Consider the following 18,894-nt stretch of genomic DNA (forward strand, 5'->3'; position numbering starts at 1 on the left):
TGTGATATGGCTTCATGGTGGGTTTACATACATTTCCTTTGTTCATTGGCTCTACAGGCCGTTTCTTATTCCAGCATGGATCTTGGTAGTAATACTTGTCTTTTGGCAGTTGATATCGCTTCTCATCTTCTATCACGTAGCCTTCAATTCCCCTTTGATACCTGCGGCGCTGGCCCGAGCAGTAGCAGTATAGTCATCGCTGCTATCATCCCATCCTTCAAGAGGCGTTTCCTCTCCAACCTTATTGTACTCATTAGTCGCCTTGACCTTTGTCCAATTTCTCTTTCCTTTCGTTGGAGTTGTGGCCACCTTGACATTTGCACCATTATCGGGCTTCTTGCTACCAGTAAATAGTCCCCTAGAGCTGTCATCTTCACTCCTGGTCGCACTGCTAGGGGTTGAGGGGGCCGAATTGTCATTATCACTGAAGGCTGCAGAAGCAACAGCGCTTTTGCGCTTGCGTGGCGTTAATGGGGTGGCCCTTTTTCGCTCACTGCCGCCAACAAGAATGCCAATGTGATCTCTGCCAGCAATCAACTTGCGTCTCACGCTGTTCCAAGATGTGCGGGCAGATTCTCGTGTCTTGAAACCAGCAAGCTGCATCATCTTGTCCAAGTCGATCTGTCATAGCGGTCGGTAGTCAGTAAGGGAAAATGTCAGCAAGGCTTTGACTCGTACCTTTATCTGATTGTCCCCAAGGCAAAAGAAGGCGTAGAGAATGAGTTCTCTTTCACGCAAGGTTAAAGGCTGGGGCTTATTGGTGTCATCAGAGGGCCGCATGGCGATGGCCGTACCATCAGGTATATGATGGGGAGACTTCATGGAGATAAAGATAACGGGAGTTTGGCGAGTTTCCAAGGATGGCATTAGCAATTTGGTGAGAGAAAGGGAGACAAAGGGGACAAAAAGAGCAAGAGACGCATTGCCGGGTTGTCTTTATACATGCATTGCATAGTAGTGTGAGAAACTAGGCAACTTTGCTAGCTACGGATAGTAGGTTCCAGAATAGAAGAGACCCCCAGGCAGACATTCATTGTCTCTGCTCTGTGCATTACAAGGCGGGATTCCCTGAAGGAGAATGGTATGTCGTCTATGTACATTAGCTCACTTCTTATTCTATGGCTGAAGAAGCAATATCTTGATGATGCGCCTTGAGCAGGTGTTTTATGCGGCATATGAACAAGAGAATTGTATACGCACAGATACACACGTAGACATGTAGACACATATAGGATCGTAAGTATACTTGAAACAGCCCCTAGCAAAGTATGATATAAAACAAAGTCGACCCTAATCAAGACCCTTTTTATAGTAAATAAGCAGCATACAACCCAACCCCTTCTTCCATACCCGCAGCCTTTCGCTCACTTCCGGAACGTTACCGACCGGCCGCCTTTCATTGGCGGTGCCCGACGCGCACCCTTAATAGGTCGGTCTAGACTAGCCTTGGCATAAGGATTAAACGACTTTTTGTGCGACTCGACAGTCTTGTCCACATTGCCATACATGACCGACTTGGCCGTGTCGTAATCAAAGACCTCTTCATCTTCATTCTTATCCTTCTCCTCGTCTTCCCCTCCCTCCGCCTCTCCTTCGCCTTCGCCTATACCCCGCGCTGCCTTTAGTTTCTCACGTTGCGCCGCCTTGCGCGCTAGCTTCTTTGCACGCTTGCGCTGGGCAATTGAGTTTTCATCATCGCCCTGCTCGTTGTCTTCGCTGGCATTGCTGGCGGCACCTTCTTGGGCGGCTTCGGCTTCATCTGCCACGGGAGACTCAATATGCTCTCCAGTGCTAGCATCAGGCTCGGGTGCCTTGCGTTTCATGCCGGCCTTTAGAGTGAACTCGACGTCTTTGGGCTTGACAGGGGTTGTCGAACTAACATGGATGACTTCGTCGGAAAGTTTCTTGTCCTCTTCCTGCTGCATAGCCACACGTGTCTGCTCGTTCATGATAGAAAGCATATCCGGATGTAGTCGCTGCCACGGCAGTTGGATAAAGTCGTCGGGGGTGCCAGTTTCTTCACCATCCTCCCAAGAGCTACTAAGCAGCATATTGCCAAAGAGCTGGGAAACATCGAGTCGGGACCCGGTAAATTCTTCCTCGGGCTTGGCATCAGTACTGAGGCCCGCACTCCCCGTTGTCCGGATGTCCACCTTCCTTTCTGTGGAGTTGATGAACTGCATCAGCGTAGGCCCGCTCTCGCCCTTCTTGACAGCCTCCTGCACAAGAAGCCACAGGTCCGAGAGAGATTCCCGCGCAATACTGGCACGCCGCGGGACAAGCGCCTCAAAAGCCGATCTCTCATCCGGGATGTCGCGAGCAATGTCGCCGAGGGCCTGGTTAGACAAGACGTACACGGGGTTCTCATCGCAGTCACGAGCCTTTTTATCGCGCCACTCCCAGAGCGCCCTGTAAACGGCAAACTGCGAGCCGTTCATGGGCCACATCTGACGTAGTATGGGGTTCAGCCATCCACGATTGCCGTCGCCTGTTGATGGGTCAAAAGTGAGTTGGTCGTAGCGGGTTAGGGCTCTCTCCTTGGACTTGCGGATGACCTCGCGCATAAGATTCATATCGGGTCTGGAGTTGTCAGAGTGCTTAATGAGCTCGTTGCGCATCATGTCGTAGATATATAAAAGGAAGTGCGTGTCGGATTGAGCATAGAACATCATTTCATTAGGAATCGGCCGCCTTCTCCAGTCGGCCAGCTGGTATTTCTTGTCGGCATCAAAGCTGGCAAACTTCTTGAGAAGATAGGCAAGGCTGCGTTGTGGGTAGCCTAACACCTCGCAGGCGTAGTAGGTGTCAAAATAACCATTGAGATATAAGCCGAGGTCGCGCTGCAGCCATTGAACATCCATATGGGCGCCATGAAGGACCTTGATTATGCTAGGATCGGTAAAGACCTCGTTGAGTACTTCTAGCTTGTGTCTCCAGGGCTGGAGAGTGTCGACGATCCAGTCATGTGTACGGGTGCTGATTTGCATGAGGCAAGTCAACCCAATATATGTGCGGTAATCGTGATGTTCGAGATCGACAGCAATCTCGTCGGCCTTCTTCAGCTCTTCCAACATTTCCAAAACCTCCTCGTATGTGCTGACCCATGTGGCCTGTGTTGTCTCTAGGGGCTTGTAGGGCGTGGGCTCGGCATGTTGGAATGCACGATCGGGGAACTCAGAGTTGAGAATCTCGGTCTCGTAAGGATGACGCCACTCCATGGAGCCGTTGTAGTCGGCGAGTACAAGGCTCTCTTCCAGTGGAACCGTAGCGTGGGGTTTCTTGGTGAGAATAGGCTTCCATGGTGATTGGGACTGGGTGTCAGGCTGGACTTCAAAACTGAGTTGAGGCTTGCGGATATTGGCGTTCCTTAGGTTTGCCTGAAGAGAGGCGGACTTTTTAGAGGCGACCTATGCGAAAGAAGGAGTCTGTGTTAGCGGCGAGGTAGTGTTCACGGCTTGGGGTTTATATTTTTTTTTTCGCTTTCTTTCCCCAGCCCTGGGGAGATCTAGCCGAGATTGGTGTGCTTACACTTTCATTTTGGCCTAAATCACGGCGCTTGGCCAGACCTGTGCACTCGTCGAGAGCAGAATCGGCCTTTTCAAAAATACAATCGACAATATCAACAATCTTACTCCAGTTCAACTCGAGATCATCAGTATCGGTAATACGCGGTGCCTGCGTCCCGACGGACTTGGCCTCAGCCTTGAGAACCTTTTGCGACAGTGCCAAAATTCGACCGACACTGCGCTCGAGTCTCTTGCCCGTTGCCGGATTTGCAGTCTTCTGAAAGTCTAAATCCTCAGCGGCAAGGCGATTCACGGTCTTGACCGTGGCGACCAGGGCGCTTTGCACGCTCTCCTTCAGCGTCTGGAAATCCAAGGGAGCATCCATCATGGGCGACTGGAGGCGACAGGTGTGGGGTAGCGAATTTGCGACGGGTTCAGATAAAGATAGAATGCCGCTCGTTTTGAAAATCGACTTGAGAATGCTGTTTGACTTGGTTTGTACGAGCGTTTGATAGCCATGCCAAAAGAGCAGAGCCCAGGCGAGAATTTCTGGGCAAGGATCACTTATCGATAAGAAGGAGCCCAGCCTGGGGATTGAGTCAGCTGTCGGGCTGGCTGCTGCCAGCTGCCAGAATGTGCGTGATGAATTGAACCTTCAAGCTGACCATTTCTCTCTGGTGTCCCCATTGAAACATCCTCAATTTGCTGCGACACAACAAGTCCATCATGTCGGCATCTCTTGCGCCCGAGTGTAATGAAATTAAGGAGTGAGTCCCAATCTCCGGGATAGAGCTTCACAGGCGATGTCTTACACACAGCTATGCTAACTAGATGCCAGGCAGTATGATACCTGCTTTTTGAAGTGGTATAGTGAGAGTACGGGCCCCATTAGCCTCTATAGGCCTGGAAAACCCCTGTAGCCAGCCTGCCTTCTAATACTGTTATAGAGTATCTGCGTGGCGAACGCTCTGAAAACACACAATGCCTAGCGCTTTTTAACCAATACCGCAGCTGTTTAACGGTGAGTGACGCCAAAGCTTGCGCCAGTGCTAGCATTGAGCTTGCTAACTGAGGACCCTCCCTTTTGGCCCTATAGGTGGCGCTCAAGGAGCGTGGAATCGACAAGTTGCTGGAAGATGCACGGGAGGATAATAAAGAAAACGACAGCACGTATCTAAACCGGAAGTGTGAGTTTAATCAGATAATGCAAATCTCGCGTCCTCTTCTGTCGTATTTTTTCTTGATTTTTATACTTCCCTTTGTCTGCTCTTTCTTGTGGTGCTAACAACCCATAGGATAACCTAGAAGTCCACTAATGACGTAGCCGCGATAGCCGCTTTTCTGTGCTCATAGATTGCGCTTAATTATACCTTGATCTGCTTGACGTATAGCTGCACATGCTGTTCGCTCTCTGTATTTGCCCTTCTCACTGCATACTGTGTCTTCCATTTCTGCTCTACAACAAGTGAAGCGGGTCTTGTCTACCCACTACAATTAACACTCTTCTTTCCAACCAAGAATACAACGCCACGCACTACTATGTCATTCACTGATCCCCTCGATGGCCTTGATTCTGTTGACTGGTCTCAGCTGTCCCATGCGTATGGCCCTGCCAATGATATCCCCGTGTTCCTAAAGCAACTCCAATCTACAAACCAAGACGTCTGCACAGCTGCTGGCGACGCACTACTGTCCAGCATTTATCACCAGGGCAGCCGCTACAGTGCCTCGGTTGAAGCTGTGCCCTTTCTATATTCGCTTATTAGCCACAAGCAGACTACGGGTCGCGCCTTTTTGCTCTACCTGGTCACATCTCTGGCCATTGGCCATCCGACTTGGAGCATCCCCAACGGAGTCGACATTGAGCAGTGGCAGAAACGCATTGCCGGGTTAGAAAGCCCAGGTGAGCACAGTTGCCAACTACATGAATTCAGGGCATATGAAGCCGTTGAACGGGGCTTGCCGGAGATTGTCCGTTGCCTAGAAGATGAATCGCCCAGCATACGAGCCACGGCAGCCCATGCTTTAGCTTTCTTCCCACGCAAAGCAGACAGGTCCGTAACGGCCCTCCTAGATCTACTCGATGAAGAGCCCACCTGCACGGTTCGCTGCACCATCTTTTTAGCTCTAGCAATATTGGTTCGTCCCTTGAATCATGCCTTGAAGCCTAGCATCATCCAGAAGCTTCAAGGCTGCTACGAGTCTACCTTGACTATGGATGGAGCTGACATCCTCACGAAGTGGTCTTCCGCTACCGCACTCATCATTCTCGGCTCAACACAGCAGGGGCTTTTCGAAGAAACAAGGCGGGTATTGGTAGATGACGTTTATTCAGTCAGTTTAGAAGCAAGTATAGACCCCGGCATAGACTTCCCTTTTGCCAGCTTTAGCCTGCGTCCCCTGGCCCAAGCAGTACTAAGAGACAAGTTCTAAGAAGCGCACATGCTAGCAAATGTAGAATTGCCCTTTGCTGTAGCCAACCATGAAAAGCATTCATCCGTGGCATACCGAAATGCAGCTCGTGAAAAGATGTTCTTTATCCCACTATTTAGACACAGATTTGGCTTATTAGCTGCAATCAGGCCAATATCTACACTATGCCTACCCGATCCACCGCATCATTCAACAATTCAAAAACATTCCACTCCGCCGTAGAGGGTTCTACAAAAACAATAGCTTCTATTCCTCTACTTCTTACTTCACAGTTCTAGATGCTTTCTCATCTCTTTCTAGCCTGTTTGAAAGAACGTTTAGGTACCAGATACAGAGTGTACAGAGCCACCGCTCATATTCGCGCTACCAGATGCAGCATGGGACTCCAACGATATAACGATATGTAGGCTTTTTCCTGCTCTCCAATTGCTACGTCAAGGCGCTTCTAGACCAAGAGTGCTGCCAGCGCACTGTCATAAATCGCAGTCCGACTAATGCTCAGTCCACAAGTGGTCTAGATGGCATTCGCCATACTAGAAGTGTAAGTATGGCACAGAACAACTGCCAGGTTCCCGTCTCCAAAGCAAAGACCGCCTCAAATTAGAGTGTATATGCTCAGTTTAGCGCAGGTGAAAAGTTGGCAAGACTGCCCCTTCTTGGTACCAAATATTCGGGATGGAAAGGTAGAGGCTACTACCGACAGGACTCTTTAAAAGCATAGCACATTCTTCCTAGCAGAGAATGAAATGGTTCAAAAACGGGTATCCAAGTTTCACCCGGTATCAGATGTGCCTGTCTCCAGGCTTTTCTGTCCAAAGCTAGCCCCAGTTCCTATGTGCAATTACACTCAGTACTACCGGCCGGGACAGCAGCTGTGATGCAAAGAGGCTACCAATGTCACTCAGCCACGCACAAAATAAAAGGGAGACACAAGCCGCTTGCCGAGACACTGTCGGATTCCAGGCGCTAGGGGTACAATCTTCTTGGTGTTAACAGTATTGATGGTAAAGAGCGATGCTGTATTCACAAATCCTTAGTCACGTGATGGTGGGCGATCCAAGAAACAGTGTTCTAACAGCATCAGCCACGAACAACACCGCCAGCTTTGGACTATCGCTCAATATCCAAATACTCCCTTCCGTTTGTCTGTATTGTCTTTTATACAACGGTGTTTACGAATATGGTCCTTCAATCTCAAGTCTACCAAGCCTCAAATCGTCCAAATAAACCCTAAGTCTTAGCCCCCAAGGGTCTGAAGCTTCAAAACTTGGCCTGACCAAAGCTCTAGTGTGCGCTCCATACAACAAACCTAAATAGCCTTCAAGAGACAAGAGACGGCGCGGCGCAACCCCCATCGTGCACAACCACACCGAAGTCTAGCGCCTCTTGCTCTAGATCACAAACTACCGTCACGCTTTGTAGAGGCTTGCAATGCTGTTTAGACACCCTGTCTACTATTGACCCGGCCGATCATTAACGAAGACGACCAAGAAAATCCCAACGACGACAACGACTCTATGCACGCCTTCTCCGTCGTGACTTTCGGCATCTTTGTTGCTGGCTATACTACTGCACGCTGGGATCTAGTAACTCGATTGTATGAGTTGGCTGTTTTTGCCTGGGAATACGGCGTTGTTGTTAGTCTCCCTTCTCCATTGCTCTCCTCTATCTCCTCTCGCCCTTGTGGCCCTCTATGAAAGCATGTAATCTCTAACAAAGCTACCCCTCCCCTCCTTCAAGACTCGCGCTACCAAGTGCTTTTTGGGGCTCTCTTTTTTGTTTCTTGTGTTGTTTGTGCCTATAGCAATTCTGGCATCCAAAGAATCCTACGAGGTTAGTATCAATGGCCATCGTGCTCCTTTGTCTTGCCGCCCTCCTCTTCTAACTCTTCCTCTCCTCTTTTATATAGCACCCTCGAAACCCTGAATGTGGTGTATCAGGCCGAGAGCAGCTTCGCCGTCGTGGCTCCCTAACCTTCTTCTGACGTTTCTTGTCTCCGATACTTCTCCATCTTTCTCTCTCTCTCTCTCTCCCTCTCCTCTCGACTTATACTTCCGGCGGCCATGCCTTCTCCCATTCGCGATGGCTTGATGCGCATCTTCTGGCCCGCAGACATCCCAAGATCTTCTTTTCCCGGTGTCATAGTGGGATGGAAGAACTCGGAACGCGACATGTTCGTTGTCGCTATTCTCGATGTGCCAGATGTACGTGGCTGCAAATCCTTGACCCGCTTCCGCCAAACGCGCTCCCCATGCTGTCAGCTAACACTGTGATTCGTTTGCTGCTACTTAGCCCCGTGCTGTCGAGTCTCACTTCAGGTCTAACAGCCTCTTTCGCTATGCGCCTCACTCTGTGAGCCGATTATTCGAGTTATGTGGCCGCAACTCCATGCGAACGCTTGGCCTCGCCAACCAGCCGCAACCTTCTACTCTCACCGACTCCGACCCGTCGTGGATCTATGCCGCCATCAATCCCAACGTCCGAGTGCCGCGAATCCAATGCCCGACAGTCTCTAGTATCCAAATTATTCTTTTTGATCGGCCTATACCAAGCAAGATGCAGTATATTTCATTAAAGCCCATATCCTTGGCCTTGGCTGATAAAAACGCCATTGACCATGCAGCTGAAGACGAGAATGAGGACGAAGACGACAAACAGGAGCATCTTTTGAGAGCTCAGAAGAAGCGCCTGATCCAACGGATGAAAGACCACACTATCACTATGCGCACGCGTACTGCCAAAGAGACAGCCCTACCCCTAATTGTTAATCAAATAAATTGTTCGTGGGAGCTCGAGACACTCCTCCAAAAGAATGCTTCGATGATAGGCACTCGCCCCAAAAGGAGCCTGAGCATATCAGAAAGAATGGCAGAGTCGGCAACGTCTGCCAAGAATATTCTTTTGAGCTGCGTCTGCGACATCGTCCTCAAATATATCCTTCCAGTTATCCGCCAGGTTTTTGTCTTGTTCATCATGGGTCATAGAATCGCTGCCGAGATGCTCCTTCAATTCCTGGAATTTCGGGCCCGCCCGGGCTATGCGGCCCTTAAAGACCTCTCTGCCACAGCCCAACAGGTGGAAATACGCCTACAGCAGTTCTGCTACTGGCCTACACAAAACACCATGTTGCGCCAGCGAAAACAGGATTGGGCCAGTGTCACTACAAGCCACCCAGACTACATACGCTTTTTCAACAGTCTGTGGCTAGTTGCAAACGATGTTATTATTGGCATGGCCATTGGCTCGTACATCATTGAGCACTGCGAGCGTGTAGCAAATCAAATTAGCCATCTTCTAGACATGTATACAGTCCTTGCTCTACAACGCAGCATTTCGTGGCTCATGGGATGGCCAGCCGGGCTGAAACTGAACAACGAGCTTGCTGCCTTTCTAGGTGACCTGTTTCTCTGGGTAATTGACTATTGGGCTAGTAAGTAACTAAGACTATCCTGAATGTGTGCCATAGGCCGTTTGGCATATCCTTGATTCCAAAGACTAACCATTTCTATTCTAGGCTGCATCAATATGCTTCATCCAGTTCTACCTCACATCATATGGTTCATAGGCTTTTCTAGCTTTGCCGGAGCCAGCATGCCCATTGCCATGTTCTCAGATCTTCTGTCTGGCCTCACGATCCACATCTACTCCTTCTATTTGGCGTCCGCCCGGATCTTCAATTGGCAGTTGACCATTCTCATGTCCCTTTTTCACCTATTTCGAGGCAAGAAACACAATGTGCTCCGCGATCGCATCGACTCCTGTGATTACGATCTAGACCAGCTGCTCGTCGGCACCATTCTGTTCACCCTCCTTTTCTTTCTCCTGCCTACAGTTGTAGTGTTCTATCTTAACTTCGCTGTAGCACGCATGGTCATCATATCGCTAAAGGCGGTGTTTGACTCCCTTTTGTCCTGTCTCAACCATTTTCCGCTTTTTGCCATAATGCTCCGAATCAAAGACCCGAAGCGCCTTCCAGGTGGAATCAGGTTTGAACTCCACGATATTGAAGACTATTATCCAGACGAAGCCGCAGAGTCGGACGATGACAAAACGCATGATATCCCACCAACCTCCATCATATACCTCCAGGTAAGCGACTGTGCCCTTTCCAAGCTCTCTCCGACTCCTACAAGCTAACAGTCTCCATCTGCAGCCAATCCCCCTCAGCTTCAAGGACATGTTCCAACAATACTCCCACATGGCGCAACGGATACGTAAGCATTATCTCTCGCTCCGGGTTCTATTGTGCCTCCTGACTGGACGGTTCGTGCCACCGATCGACCGTAAGAATTTGTACAGTCTACAGTACAGTATGCTCCCAGCACAACGTGCTGGAATCTGGGATATCTGGCAATCACTAAACGCCCCTCTAGCCCAGCCGTTGCATAGTAAGAACGGTGGGTATGGTACGAGAAAATGGGCCTCATCCTCTGGGAGCGCAAAGCGGCACAAAGCCTGGCACTAATAATTAAGATGCCATGCTACCTTGAAATGTAGTAATAAATATGCTGATGACAAAAATGATTAGACCGTTATATACAGGCTTTCCTTGGTTAGGGTCTTGGCTTTGTCTATTCTTTATAAGGGTTATGAATTGTACCCCACTTTTCTCAACGTCACTATGTTGCTGCCAAGTTAGTCACGACAGAGCCTCAATAGGACGTCTAGAAAATTGAACAAAAAAGGGCGTACTATTAACACAGAACAACGTGTGGCAACAATAGTCGAAGACGAACCACTTCCATTCTTTGTCAACATGGATCTAGAACTAGACAATGACCAATTCTACAAGCACTTCCAGACAACGATAGCCGGTACTATTCCCTAGCACATGTGCGTCAATGATAAAGCCTGCCTCTCTAACACACACTTATATATACAAGGCCTGGAGGAAAGGATTGCTGGCGTATCGGCCGCTCAGACTGCTGAGCAGCGTAACCAGAACGCCGATGCAATTCGTGCTGGGATCTCGCAACTTACGCGCGAGCTGGCAGATGCATCGGTGCGTTTGCCCCGGTACGATCAGCGGAATTACAATGAAGTATGTACAACTCGCAGTCTCCTGGTCTGATGGTAGATGATGGTGATTACGGGTAACTATATGTAGTGTATAGCTATGTTTATACGTCGCACGGGACACTGGACACTAGACACTTGAGGGAACAGTTCTAATGTATTTGATATATAGGCCCTTAAAACAGTCACCGCCAAGGTCAACGCTGCCACCGAGAAAGCTGCGCCCAAGCCGCGCTTCCAATTCCGCCGTAGCGCTGTCCCATCTCGCTCTAATGGACCATGCGCAGCTGACACACGAAAATTAACTACTACACATGCCTCCGCGTCAACACAGCGATTAGAGTCACAGTCACAGTCACAACTACTACCACAAACACAGGACTCTTCGCCTAATGATATTGGTCATGGCAGAGAAAACGGCGTTGTTAGCTCAGAGAAGGACTACAACTGCGAGATAAAAGCACAGAAATCACGGGTTCGTAGACCTAGTTTTTCATCTGTTAAGGAAGTGTCTCTCGCGCATCACTTGAATGTACGAATTTCACTGCCAGAAACAGCTGCAGTGGCAACAGCTGCAGGTCGTTTGACCGACGTGGTGGGTTGCGTTGTTGATATGTCTGGAGCCACACGCAGCGGGAGTCCATTTGCAGGGTTTGCGATAAAGAATATCAACAGCTCCCTGGTTATATCGGGCACAGTGGCGGGTCCTGTGCATATAACGGCCGTTCGCGACTCAGTGTTGGTGATTGTGGCTCGTCAAATCCGGATTCATGAGTGTCATAATGTGGACATATACTTGCACTGCGGCAGCAGACCTATTATTGAGGATTGTTCTGGGCTCAAATTTGCACCGGTAACAGAGTATTATGTGAGTAGTGGCACTTTCAGTCTTGGGGTCTGGGTCTATCTCCTTGGGCTAACAATTATGTACTATAAGGCGCCAGGGGACCTTCTTGGTGCAAACCAATGGAACCAGGTAGACGATTTCAAGTGGCTGAGGGCTAATGTCAGCCCAAACTGGTCTGTGCTGCCAAAGGAGAAAGCAATTGAGGACGACGTGTGGAAGGACATTGAAGCCGATTCATCGTCTGAACCTGCGGCGCTACTTGACCGCGTTAAATCATGGTAGGTAAGTAATCCTACGATGTACGCGGTCTGGCAATTGTTTACTAATGGCTGCCTATTTATCTAAGAATCCTGCTGTTGAGATTCGGAGACAATGTCGACACCGCCAGCCTTGAGCTTCTCCAGGATTTGTTGTTGTTTGCGAATGCGCTTTTCGAGATCAGCAATCTCTTCCTGCTGATCTTCAATAGTTCGGTTCATGTCTGGTAACAGCATGACTTGTGTGCGTGCTTTCTTTAGCTTGTGCTTGAGAGGGTCGGTGGCTGTGGGCAAGTCTTTAGCGAGAATCGGCTTGGGAGCATCGGGGTCGACGGAGTCTTGACCGGGCGGGTTATTAGGTAGTGAGGGGTCAGCGTGAGGGTTGAGGATGGACTGTAGGCGTTCCAAAGTCACCGCAAGATCGGACACTGTATCGAGAAAGTCGGGGGACAAAGTCTCAGGCAGCGCCATAGGATGCTGCTGTAGTTGTTGTTGCGGCTGGCCGGGTCTTGAGGTCATGGTACTCTATTGTGTTTCAGTGTTGTGAGAAGCTACCGTGAAGCAAGGCTGAGAGAAGGTTGGGCGTCTACTGCACTGTGCAAGGCTAGCGGACCGGAAGATTTAAACTGGGGCGATTTTGAGTTATGCTCCAAGACAATCAATTATCTGATGATGGGGCTGAGTATAAAAATCATGGATATGTAAGAAGCAAGCTTGACGGCTGGCTTTGCGTAGGCGAAAATAAGTGGAACGATCTGACGACTCGGCCGACAGCTGCCAGCGGTGGTTTATGCATATATGGGGGCATAACATGTTTGAGGGTTTAATGCTGTGTATGCATGAATATGCAGCTGCAGTTGTCTAGTAGTTTTTTTTCTCTTTTGTTCGGTATTGTATCCAACTGCGTCTCGCTATTTTTGCGGCGTTTTAATTGTGCTTCGATGCTCGATCAGCGGCTCCCAGCAAGGCCCAAGGCCTGCACAGTGCCTTTAAAAAACATACATTCCCCCGTTTAGCAGATAGCTATATTGAAGCTTATTCCTTCCTAACTGCGTTTCTACCGAAAATTTCGCCGGTAGATAAGCATCCAACTGTAGTTTATAAACGCCGCAAATGAAGCGGATGTCTGGTAGTTATGTAAACTTGGAAACCAAGAAGGAGAGAAATATACCATATTCTTTTCAGTAGCTTCCTCGAGAACTTTGAAATTTCTTCTGCACACAAGACAAACCGTAGTTGAAACCAGGAGAGAAAAAAACGGCAAAGAATTAAAACAAGCTCGGTAGGAGCTCGGTTTGTTCTTGCCATTATAACCCCGCCTTCCTGTTTTCGCCTTCCTTCCCTGTCGTTTTGCACCGTTTCTACGTCCGTCCACCGCAACCCACTGCGTGTTAGTATGAAACGAAAAAGAAAAAAAAGTGACCTCAGTAAATAAGACCACCATCCCACTTTCGCAAGAACCCCGTTTGGTCCCAGGTCCATTTAATAGTAGCTTGCGTCTCCTCTTTCCCTTCCTGTTTTCTTCTTTCTCTTCCTGCATCGCGATCCAATCCTGATCAAGCCTTCTTGTTTTTTTTCCAAGAGTGTTTTGTGCGCTTGAACCTTCCTTTTGAGTCAGTCTCGTATATCACGACCTTATTTTTTCTCTTTTTCTATATTCCTCGTAATGACTGTCCCCGATCACAAAGCTTGCCTCGGTACGTCTCTATCCCTGTCTGCCCATATCACCGCCAAATTTCCTTCCTTTACCGTTGGCTTCATAACCTTTCCTCCCCATGGCTTCTACTTCCTCTTCTCTTTCACCCCCTCCTTCTCCTCCTTCTCCCCTTCCTAGGAATACCTCCCCGATATCCCTCCGCTTAACCTCCCAACGTCCCACAATCCGGGCTTCTTCCGCCGCTCCCTCTCTCCATCGCCGTATTCCGTCTCCTGGAGCCTCAAATCTTGATTTATCTTCAAATGCGCAATCCCCCAGGCCTTTAGACGTTCCGTCTAGCGTGCGCCAACGCTCTTCGCCGGACATTCTCCTCACCCTTCTCTACATCCTCGCCTACCTTGAGTTTGCCTGGCTAATTTTTATGCTTTTGCGCTCCTTTAGTCGTCATTGACGGTTGGGGTATTGCTTCGGCTACCTCTCCTAAGGACGGCGATGCCATTGCCGCTGCCGAGACCCCCGTGATGGACGCCTTCGCTCAGAGTGCTACCGGCTACCAGAAGCTCGATGCCTCTTCGCTGGCTGTCGGTCTTCCCGAGGGTCTGATGGGCAACTCTGAGGTTGGTCACCTGAATATTGGTGCCGGCCGTGTTGTCTGGCAGGACGTCGTGCGTATCGACCTCACCATCAAGAAGGACGAGCTTCTTGATAACACTGTTATCCGCGAGACTTTTGATGCTGTGCTTAAGGGCAACGGCCGCCTGCACCTTTGCGGTCTGGTCTCACACGGTGGTGTCCATGCCAAGCAAAACCACCTGTATGCTCTACTCAAGGCTGCCAAGAAGATGAACATCCCCAAGGTTTACATCCACGGCTTTGGAGATGGTCGTGACACTGACCCCAAGTCCGGCGCTGGCTACTTTGAGGAGCTGGTTGCCTTCATCAAGGAGCTTGGCCTGGGTGAGATTGCCACCATTGTTGGTCGTTACTACGCCATGGACCGTGATAAGCGCTGGGAGAGAGTTGAGCTTGCCCTTCAAGGCATGTGCTACGGCAAGGGCACTGCAGCCACTGACGCCGTCCAGGCTATTAAGGATGTCTATGCTAAGGGTGGCGACAAGGATCGTGATGAGTTCCTGAAGCCCATTATCATGGGCGGCGATGAGGCTCGTATCAAAGGTAAGTCTTAGCATTGATATTATCAGCATACAGAGTACATATAACTAACAACTTTTGTAGATGATGACTCCGTCTTCTTCTTCAACTACCGGTCTGACCGTGCCCGCCAGATCACCCAGGTTCTGGGTGGCGTTGACACCTCGGTCCTGCCTGACTTCAAGGTCCCGAAGATTGCTCGCCTGGTTACCATGACCCAGTACAAGGCCGATTACCCCTTCCCCGTCGCTTTTGCTCCCCAGCGCATGGACAACGTTCTAGCTGAGTGGCTGGGTAAGCAGGAGGTCAAGCAGGTCCATATTGCCGAGACCGAGAAGTATGCCCATGTCACCTTCTTCTTTAATGGTGGTGTTGAGAAGCAGTTCCACTTGGAGGAGCGTGATACTACCCAGGATTTGGTTCCCTCTAACAAGTCTGTTGCTACTTACGACCAGGCTCCTGAGATGAGCGCCGATGGCGTTGCTGACCAGGTTGCTAAGCGTCTTTCGGAACAAGAGTTCCCCTTCGTCATGAACAACTTTGCCCCCCCTGACATGGTTGGCCACACCGGCGTCTACGATGCCGCTGTTGTTGCCGTCACTGCTACCGACAAGGCCATTGGCAAGATCTATGAAGCCTGCAAGAAGAACAACTACATCCTGTTCATCACTGCTGACCACGGCAATGCTGAGGAGATGAAGTTCTCTGATGGCAAGCCCAAGACTTCTCACACCACCAACTTGGTCCCTTTCATCATGGCCAACGCTCCTGAGGGCTGGAAGCTGACTGGTGACGGTGTTCTGGGCGATGTTGCTCCTACTATTCTAGCCGCTATGGGTTTGCCCATTCCCGACGATATGACCGGCACTTCGCTGCTGTCCCGCTCATAGATTTAGACTCTTATGATTTGATGTTGTGGTAAAGTTGGAGATTTTGATTTCAGTTAAGATTTGGAAGGGTTAAAGATAAGGTTATGGCCGCCTGGGCAAAAGTATAGAAGTGCTCATGGTAAAGATAATCACAATAGAATGAATTAAACGACGATAAACTAGTAACATGCACATACATCTACTTGATATTTCTTGTAGCCTAAGGCCAGGGTTAGCTTGGGTTAGCGTCCAAAGCTGAGTCTGTATGCTCTTTCTTAGTAGCTTCACCTTGAAAAACTGCCCCACCATCACTTTGGATGACTAATCTGCATTTTGCCTGCCCCCCAGTTAGCTATACCAAATATTAGGCTTATCTTTCTAGAAAGACGACATCAATCCACTGGCATTGGAACAAGGCTTGATAGCAGAATCTTTAGCATATTCTATTCAAGCTATACCCCAGCAACTGCTGAGCTTAGAAATCCCAAATAATCACAATGTCAAGCAAGAAGGAGCTTGCGGCAGGGTAAGAAGTCCATTTTCATGTGTGCTTGCTGCCCCCAATAAGCTTGGGATAAATCTTTAACTGACAACTAACTGGCGACTTCACATAGCGAAACAAACCCTCGTGGTATCCCGAAGGCGCCGTTTGTCGATCGTGTCGAAGACTATGTGACAAGTCATGATGAAGTTGAAGGCACATTGCGAAACTTCCAGGAGATGATTAAGTGAGTTGAGATCTTAGGAATGAAGGAGAGAACGATTGCGACCACGAGATACGAGCCAACACGACCAAAGAGAGACCCTTATAAAGGCTTGCAGACGCGGCGACTCGAACTATAACGATACAGGCTGGCAGTGGAGTGAAGGACACCCTTCATTTTGAAAGATGATGCGATCGAGAAATGCTCACGTGGACTTAAGTAGAGCAAGGCAGAAGACTCATGCGACGGAAGCCCGAAGGAAATACGATCAGAAATGCTCGTAGGATACGAGTACATGTCCTCTGGATTCTATACGGGCTTCGACTGTGTTCTACGGCACTTACATATCTTGGAGAGAGACATCTAGAAAGGGCCCTATGGGATGCTAGACCATTGAGACTAACCTATAACTTCTTTCTATATAGCAAGTATCAATTCATGGAAATGAATCTCCAGAAGCGATTGGCTGGCCTAAAGGAAAAGATACCCGACATCCAAAAGACTCTAGAAACCGTACAATTTCTTAAGCTACGCGGGGTAAGGCCTTATTCACAATCGCCATTACCAGAAGTTATATTCCATAACAGGATGAGCATGAATACTGACATTACTACTGGGCGTGCCCGCAGTCCGATTCCGAGCCTATTGAGACGACATTTGAGCTCAGCGAGACTTTATATGCCAAGGCCTCAGTGCCAGCCACTGAGGAAGTTTATGTCTGGCTAGGAGTATGATATCACCCTACTCTTTTTATGCTATTCCAGCGATGTCTCTGTCGGTCTCAGAATCACTAACATCTTTCTGTAGGCTAATGTCATGCTCGCTTATCCCGTTGATGAGGCTGTGACGTTGTTGTCTGGCAAGTTAAATGCTGCAAAAACTAGCGCAAGCAATTTCGAAGAAGATCTAGATTTTGTGCGCGAGCAGATTACTGTGAGTCGACTGATAGGTACATGTCAAAAAGATTACACACGTACTAATCATGCAACAAACAAAACAGACTATGGAGGTTGCTTTGGCGCGTGTTTACAACTGGGACGTTGTGCAGAAACGCAAAATCAAAGCCGAAAAAGGCGAGACTGTAGAAGACAAGGCCAAAGCGATAGCAGAAAGCTAGGGTGGGTTTTGTCAGGGGCAAGCAAGTAGGGCAGAAACGGTCAAAACTTTGTACAAATACATGGTCAGATAAACTTGATGAACAATGTGAAAGGGACACAGGAGGTAGACGATATTTCAGGCAGATTGTTAGAAGAATCGACCAACAGCATGGCGTGTGTGTCCAGCTGCTGCCGGCTGTTAGTCACATATGCGAGTATGTACGCACAATGACGGGACACGGAGGTTTGGCCCCTCTTTGTTTAGTTCGATGGGCTGCAGGTTTCAAGGAATAGACAGGCCTTGAAGAAGACACTCCCTGCCCTAGGCATCAAGTTTTGTACAGCGTCAGAAACGCAGTATTACCAAAGGAGAGGGGATACGGGGTTGTATAAGTTATCTACGTCGCAAAACGAGAAAAGAGAAATTGGGTCCTATGGTACGGTACGTAAAATGAACCACCAACACACTCAGCTTGGAGCCCTTGACTCTTGTAATTCATCGCTCTTTCCTTTTTCTCTCACTCACCGTCTCCTCTCGGTCACCCCAAATTCAACCGCATGTGCCTGATTTGCTGTTCTTAAATGTGAACAACCAGAGTTTCATTGTTGAGGACTGGGGCGGGCATAAAAAAGGGGCCAGGCCTAAGGAGGGGACCTGGAGGGGGTGGTAAGTGGGTAGTGGAAATAGAGGCAATAACTAGAGCCGTAGAGCATTGACTGATACTCCTTCTTGGCGGCCTCTAGTGCATACGCAAGTAGGTAGGTACAGGTACTAAGGTACACACAAGCATGTTACTAGTGTAATGTAATAGAGGCCCCCTGCCCTTGTTATATCGCCGTCGTGTTCTTTCCCTACAAGGTGATTCCGCTAGGGAATTATCTGTGTCGCTAGCGGAAGCTTTGGTTTTTTGGGCCAGCTACATCGTTCCTACTTTTGTATTTGCTATTTTTTTCCTCTTGCGTTGTCTTTTTCCTTTTCTCTTCCCTCTGGAACATCCCAACATTGGAATCAAATATAGTGAAAGGTGAGTCTGAGTAGGCAAAAGGAACTATATCTTCTATTAGGATACCTACTAGTCGTCCCTCCTTCTTTTCATCTGTCTCTGCCTACCTCTGCCTCTACCTCGCTTTCATTCTCCCAAACCAAAGGCACAAAAGTCTACTCCTTCCCGTCTTGGACACACCTTCCCCCTTCTCGTTATCACCCTCCTGCCGTCTCCGTATTGTAACTGCTTCAGCTTTTGCTTTGCTATTGCTGCTTGCCATTTTTGCTAGTGTTCAATCTACATCGCCACCTCCACTCTTGTCTTTCTGTCTTCCTCCTTTCCACCCCTCTCTCCTCCCCCCTCCCCTCCT

The 18,894-nt window shown here is 49.0% G+C and overlaps 6 protein-coding genes across 6 annotated transcripts; 4 read left to right on the forward strand and 2 right to left on the reverse strand.

Moving 5' to 3' along the window:
- Nucleotides 1–132: 132 nt before the first annotated feature.
- HOO65_010880 (Exosome complex exonuclease rrp6) lies at nt 133–3,891 on the reverse strand (the record flags this gene model as incomplete). The annotated part of the gene is made up of 4 exons (XM_071005309.1): nt 133–621; nt 679–934; nt 1,387–3,407; nt 3,529–3,891. 4 exons carry the CDS (start codon nt 3,889–3,891, stop codon nt 133–135), a joined length of 3,129 nt encoding a protein of 1,042 aa, XP_070862702.1.
- Nucleotides 3,892–5,045: 1,154 nt separating this feature from the next.
- On the forward strand, nt 5,046–5,939 carry HOO65_010881 (uncharacterized protein; the record flags this gene model as incomplete). Its single annotated transcript, XM_070999824.1, has 1 exon — nt 5,046–5,939. The coding sequence occupies one exon, from the start codon at nt 5,046–5,048 to the stop codon at nt 5,937–5,939; it is 894 nt and encodes a 297-aa protein (XP_070862703.1).
- A 2,063-nt stretch (nt 5,940–8,002) lies between these two features.
- Nucleotides 8,003–12,084, forward strand: HOO65_010882 (N-acetylglucosaminyl-phosphatidylinositol biosynthetic protein gpi1; the record flags this gene model as incomplete). The annotated part of the gene is made up of 8 exons (XM_071005290.1): nt 8,003–8,143; nt 8,232–9,369; nt 9,505–10,028; nt 10,093–10,153; nt 10,664–10,753; nt 10,823–10,980; nt 11,128–11,430; nt 11,932–12,084. The coding sequence occupies 8 exons, from the start codon at nt 8,003–8,005 to the stop codon at nt 12,082–12,084; spliced, it is 2,568 nt and encodes an 855-aa protein (XP_070862704.1).
- A 59-nt stretch (nt 12,085–12,143) lies between these two features.
- On the reverse strand, nt 12,144–12,578 carry HOO65_010883 (RNA polymerase II transcription mediator complexsubunit 9; the record flags this gene model as incomplete). The annotated part of the gene is made up of 1 exon (XM_070999825.1): nt 12,144–12,578. The coding sequence occupies one exon, from the start codon at nt 12,576–12,578 to the stop codon at nt 12,144–12,146; it is 435 nt and encodes a 144-aa protein (XP_070862705.1).
- A 1,147-nt stretch (nt 12,579–13,725) lies between these two features.
- HOO65_010884 (2,3-bisphosphoglycerate-independent phosphoglycerate mutase) lies at nt 13,726–15,758 on the forward strand (the record flags this gene model as incomplete). The annotated part of the gene is made up of 3 exons (XM_071005578.1): nt 13,726–13,756; nt 14,158–14,892; nt 14,953–15,758. The coding sequence occupies 3 exons, from the start codon at nt 13,726–13,728 to the stop codon at nt 15,756–15,758; spliced, it is 1,572 nt and encodes a 523-aa protein (XP_070862706.1).
- A 476-nt stretch (nt 15,759–16,234) lies between these two features.
- HOO65_010885 (putative prefoldin subunit 3) lies at nt 16,235–17,558 on the forward strand (the record flags this gene model as incomplete). The annotated part of the gene is made up of 6 exons (XM_071005866.1): nt 16,235–16,263; nt 16,352–16,465; nt 16,867–16,978; nt 17,071–17,169; nt 17,249–17,374; nt 17,442–17,558. The coding sequence occupies 6 exons, from the start codon at nt 16,235–16,237 to the stop codon at nt 17,556–17,558; spliced, it is 597 nt and encodes a 198-aa protein (XP_070862707.1).
- Nucleotides 17,559–18,894: the final 1,336 nt, after the last annotated feature.

The sequence above is a fragment of the Ceratocystis lukuohia genome, assembly GCF_044167205.1.
Source record: "Ceratocystis lukuohia strain C4212 chromosome Unknown Supercontig1_pilon, whole genome shotgun sequence".
Lineage (NCBI taxonomy): Eukaryota > Fungi > Ascomycota > Sordariomycetes > Microascales > Ceratocystidaceae > Ceratocystis > Ceratocystis lukuohia.